The sequence below is a fragment of the Echinops telfairi genome, unplaced genomic scaffold (genome assembly GCF_000313985.2).
Source record: "Echinops telfairi isolate 266 unplaced genomic scaffold, ASM31398v2 ScPeMD7_5592;HRSCAF=6446, whole genome shotgun sequence".
In the NCBI taxonomy this organism is placed as follows: Eukaryota; Metazoa; Chordata; class Mammalia; order Afrosoricida; family Tenrecidae; genus Echinops; species Echinops telfairi.
In genome coordinates, this window is record NW_022109491.1 from 20,587,766 (window position 1) to 20,592,226 (window position 4,461).

General features: G+C 40.8%; 1 protein-coding gene across 2 annotated transcripts in view; it reads left to right on the top strand.

The window, feature by feature from the left end:
* Positions 1–375: 375 nt before the first annotated feature.
* NDRG3 (NDRG family member 3) overlaps positions 376–4,461 on the top strand; it is a 34,050-nt gene continuing 29,964 nt past the window's right edge. Inside the window, exons 1-2 of one of the 2 annotated variants that reach the window (XM_030887073.2) lie at positions 376–497; positions 3,611–3,673. In XM_030887073.2, the coding sequence (XP_030742933.2) occupies positions 415–497; positions 3,611–3,673 (146 nt within the window). In that variant the 5' untranslated portion in view covers positions 376–414. The remainder of the gene's footprint in view (positions 498–3,610; positions 3,674–4,461) is intronic. The other variant, XM_045295472.1, reaches the window with a different exon arrangement.

Consider the following 4,461-nt stretch of genomic DNA (forward strand, 5'->3'; position numbering starts at 1 on the left):
GAGAAAGATTACCAAATGGGGAATGCAATTGACCCAAGATATTCATTTCAACCATATAGTCAGTGTCCACATGTTGGATGGGTAAACAAGGTAAATGAAAAGTAACAGTATTATGGGTGTTAAAATTATTTTGTGTAGCACCTAGATTGGTTTCCACTTTGTATATACTGTGTAGAATTGAGCATAAGTTACTGAAGTTATTGAGATATCTGATACTCAGCCTTTAGGGCAGGTTGATGCAGGTGGATTGTTGAGATACCTCACTTTAGTGGAACAAGTACTAACAATAAAGAAAGAGGACATGAGCATTGATTGAGTAGGGACGGTTGGGGAGAACTGGAGAGCCTGTGACTTATGGGTATTTTTACTCTTGCAGACAAATCATGTTTCAATGCCTTCTTTAACTTTGAGGATATGCAGGAGATCACCCAATACTTTGCTGTCTGTCATGTGGATGCCCCAGGCCAGCAGGAAGGTGCAGCCCCTTTCCCAACAGGGTAAGGCCACAAGCAAGATCTTTGGGTGACATGTACTCCGAAGAGCAAATGACTGAAGTCTGGTGGAAGAAGTAGCACTTCCCTTTCCCACTTGATTTTATCGCAACCTATATAGGTTATATGGATTAACCAATCGTCCCCTGTTTTTTATCCTTAGTCTGAGAGGACTGACTGTGCAATCCCATCTGACATGGAAAACTGCAGATTTTCTCATATCCCGAAATGGCTTTCCTTAGAAAGAACCGATGTCCCTGTAATCACAAGGCACAAGTGTCTAGAGCACCCCACTTCTTGTTATCTTTGATTTGTCCCCTTCCTCACTTAAAGTCTGTCATTTTTATGCCTCTCCATGAAACACTCAACTATCCAGAGCTGAACTCAAATCTCTTTTAGCTTCCTGGGAGTATCTTCCCACTCTTCCCTCCCCTTTAGTGATTGGAATTTGAATATTTGTATGATTGTTTATTCTGAGAAGCTGCCCTGTTCAAGTAAAAGTGCAGTCTGAATGGACTCGGAGGTCTCCGCCTTGTCCTAAGTCTGCTCTGTGTGATGAAACCAGTTTCTGCACTTCTTCCAGGCAGGCATACTTACTGCAGAAGCAAAGGCCTTGGGAAGAGGAGTCAGAGCACAAGTTGTGCATTGCTTTATATTCCCTTCTTCCTTTACTCGTCTCCAGAGCTGCTTTTGGCTGGTGACTTCTGTGAAATAAACCACTACAAAAACAGCTAACACTTACATGAGACTTGGTGTTCCAAATCCCCCTTTAGGTACTTTATGGGTATTACCTCATTTAGTTCTCAAATTCTATGGGATACGATTACTATTGTTTCTTTTTTACAAGTGAGGAAAAGGCCCCGAGAATTTAAGCAACTTGGCCAAGGTTACATAACCAGTAAGTAGCAGAGCTGGGATTTGAACCCAAGCAATCTGACACCAGGATTTGTTACTGACCGCGTCCAAGCTATTTTTTTCTCAATACATATTAATTAGCTGGTGATTGCTTACATCTATCAAGATTTGGGTCCAGTTTTTCTTTTCTGTTTGTTCACAAATACTTCAAAAGCACTTCATCTCTCAAAATGTTCAAGCAGTGGTAGGCTGATTTCCCTGTCAGGTATGGGGTAGATCCTGCTTCATATAGGAAATAGGTTCTGAAACTTATTTGGCCTGCTTCCACCATTTCAGGACAAACAAACAAACATTGCTCAGTGTCCTCTTGGCAATTCAAAATGTTTGCCCTAGAGCCCATAATCCAGAATAAAGTGTGGTGTCTGCCTTTGCAGTGTCCCTGGATTGTTCCAGCGCCCCCCAGGGGGCAGTATCACCCACTTTGGGAAATCTGGCATAAGAGATCCACAATCAGACTTCTCCATCTCTGATTCTGCAGTCTCTATGGATACTCTCCTCTTTTCTTGCAGTCCTAGTCTGGGTCTATTCCTGTATGTACTGACCGTTTTAGGATGAGGTCATCCATATCGTTAACTATATTCAAATGCAGATAATAAAATGATCGTGTTATTGTTGTGTCAAGGGAAACAAAATCATTCCAGTATTCGTGACTACTAGGGGATACTCCCGAAAAACCGGAACACTCCACCACCACCCCCGCCCCCGAAGCTATGTATTTAAGATTTTTTATAAAACAGCCTTATCATTTTCAAAGTACTCTCCATTACACTTAATACATTTGCCAAATCTGCGATTCCATCCTTGGAAACATTTTTCAAATTCCATCTGTTTGGATGGCTGACAGTACCTCCCGCATTTTTTCTTCACCTCTTCTACATCATCAAATAACTGTCCTTTCATGTTACTCTACACCAGTGGTTCTCAGCCTTCCTAATGCCATGACCCTTTAATACAATTCCTCATGTCGTGGTGACCCTCCAACCATAAAATTATTTTCATTGCTACTTCATAACTGTAATTTTGCTACTGTTATGAATTGGGTGACCCCTATAAAAGGGTTGTTTGACCCCCAAAGGGGTTGCGACCCACAGGTTGAGAACTGCTGCTCTACATGCACGGAAACCAAAAGAAGTTGCTTAGTGCCATGTCAGGTGAATAAGGTGTGTGGGACAAGAGAAGCATGCTGTTTTTCATGAAGAACTGGTGCACTGAGATGGCTATGTGAGCAGGTGCATTGTGATGGAAAAACCAGTCCCCCATCTGCCACAAATCAGGCTTTATTTGTTGCACGCTGTTACGCTATCTTTTCAGAACCTCTAAATAGAAAGCTTGATTAACAGTCTGACCTGGTGGAATGAACTCCAAATGCACTAAGAGTTGGCATTTTCATCCATTCAGGAAGTTGACGGACGTCCATAACAAGATTTGTCAACAATCAACATTTCACTTTTTTTGAATCAAGAAAACCACTCATACACTTCAGTTTTTCCTATAGCACTGTCCCCCTAAGCTGTGTTCAACATCACAACAGTTTCTATGACATTTTTCCTGCACAGGAAACAAAATTTTACAGGTGCACACCACACTGTTCTCTTAAATCGGCCATCACAAAACACGAGGTTGGAGCAGAATTGCTTTTATGAAAAAATTCACTGTGACCAGAGAGAATCTTTGCAGGTGATGCCAGCTGTGCACTAACTCAGAGCAAGTTGCTCAGTGGTCATCTAGTGGGGAAAATGCGTATTACGAAAGCCCCACTCCCCCCAGTGTAATTATGGTTCTGGGGAGCGTACCCCCTCGTATGACTTTGCTTACTTTTGCATTTCACTGCATAAGGATAAGCCGCAGACCAAGAACCACTTCTTGAACTGAATCTTATTACTGGATGTTCTCTGAACGTAATTGAAATACTTGTGAGAGACTTGAAAATAGGAGAGAACCATATTATCTCTTCCTTTCAAGTGGTTTCATCTGGTCCCAGAGATGTTCTTTGAGGTGTAGAAATGGGTAGCTTCTTTTACTTCTGCTCAGCGTGGCAGTCATAAAGAGCCACAAGCATGACATGATTGTTTCTAGGCACGTCACCACCTCCATGAGCCTTTAGTAGACGAGAATCTTTAACCCTAAGAACTCTGTGTTTCCAGCTATTCTAGTGATTGTGAAAGGCCCATACTTTGTAATGCAGATGACCTTCTGAATTTCAGGTACCAGTACCCTACAATGGATGAACTGGCCGAAATGCTGCCCTCCGTTCTTACCCACCTAAGGTAGGTTCATTTACTTAAAGTTCAGTCTTTGTTGCTTACAGTAGATTCACATGGTTTTTATTGCGTTTTTACTGTGTGTCTGGTTCCAGGGTGTCTGATGTGAGCAAAACAGAATTGTAACTACCTCAGGGAGGTTTTATATTATAAATTATTTAACAAGTAAGTAAGAAAAAAACCCTAAAGTGCTATTTAAAAAATATAACTGTGTATTGTGATAGAGAATAAGGACCAGATCCACATAGATAAAGCTAGTTAGGGAATAACCTTCTAAGAAAATGCTATCTCTGCTGAGACCTGAGAGATAAGTAGAAGCTAGTTAGAGAAGCAGTGCAACAGAATTCCAGACAGAAGGAATGATTCATTAAAAAGTCCAGCACCAGATGAGCAAGAGGGGAAAAGGCATGGACTGAATTTTGAGAAATATCAGAGAGCTTCCAAAATGTCACAGAAAAATGAAATTAAAAGTTAATGGAATTTTTCCTTGTACTTTTTGAAAGCCCCCTTGTAGTGAACGGCCAGGTTAGCAGATCAGGTAAGAATTTGGGATTATATTCTAAATACAAAGAAAAGGTATCCAAAAGTTTTAAGTAAGTAAGTGATACATATATATATTTAGTCTTTTAAAATGTTCACTCGTGGTCTATAAATTGCATATCAATAAAGTAGTTTAAACTCTGAAAAAGGGTTAGTTGTGGAAAGAGTGGTGTAAGGAGGAGTAAGATAACAGATTAAAATATTAATAATACTATAAGCAGGGAGGGGGGAGCGGGGAGGGAGGGGAAAAATGA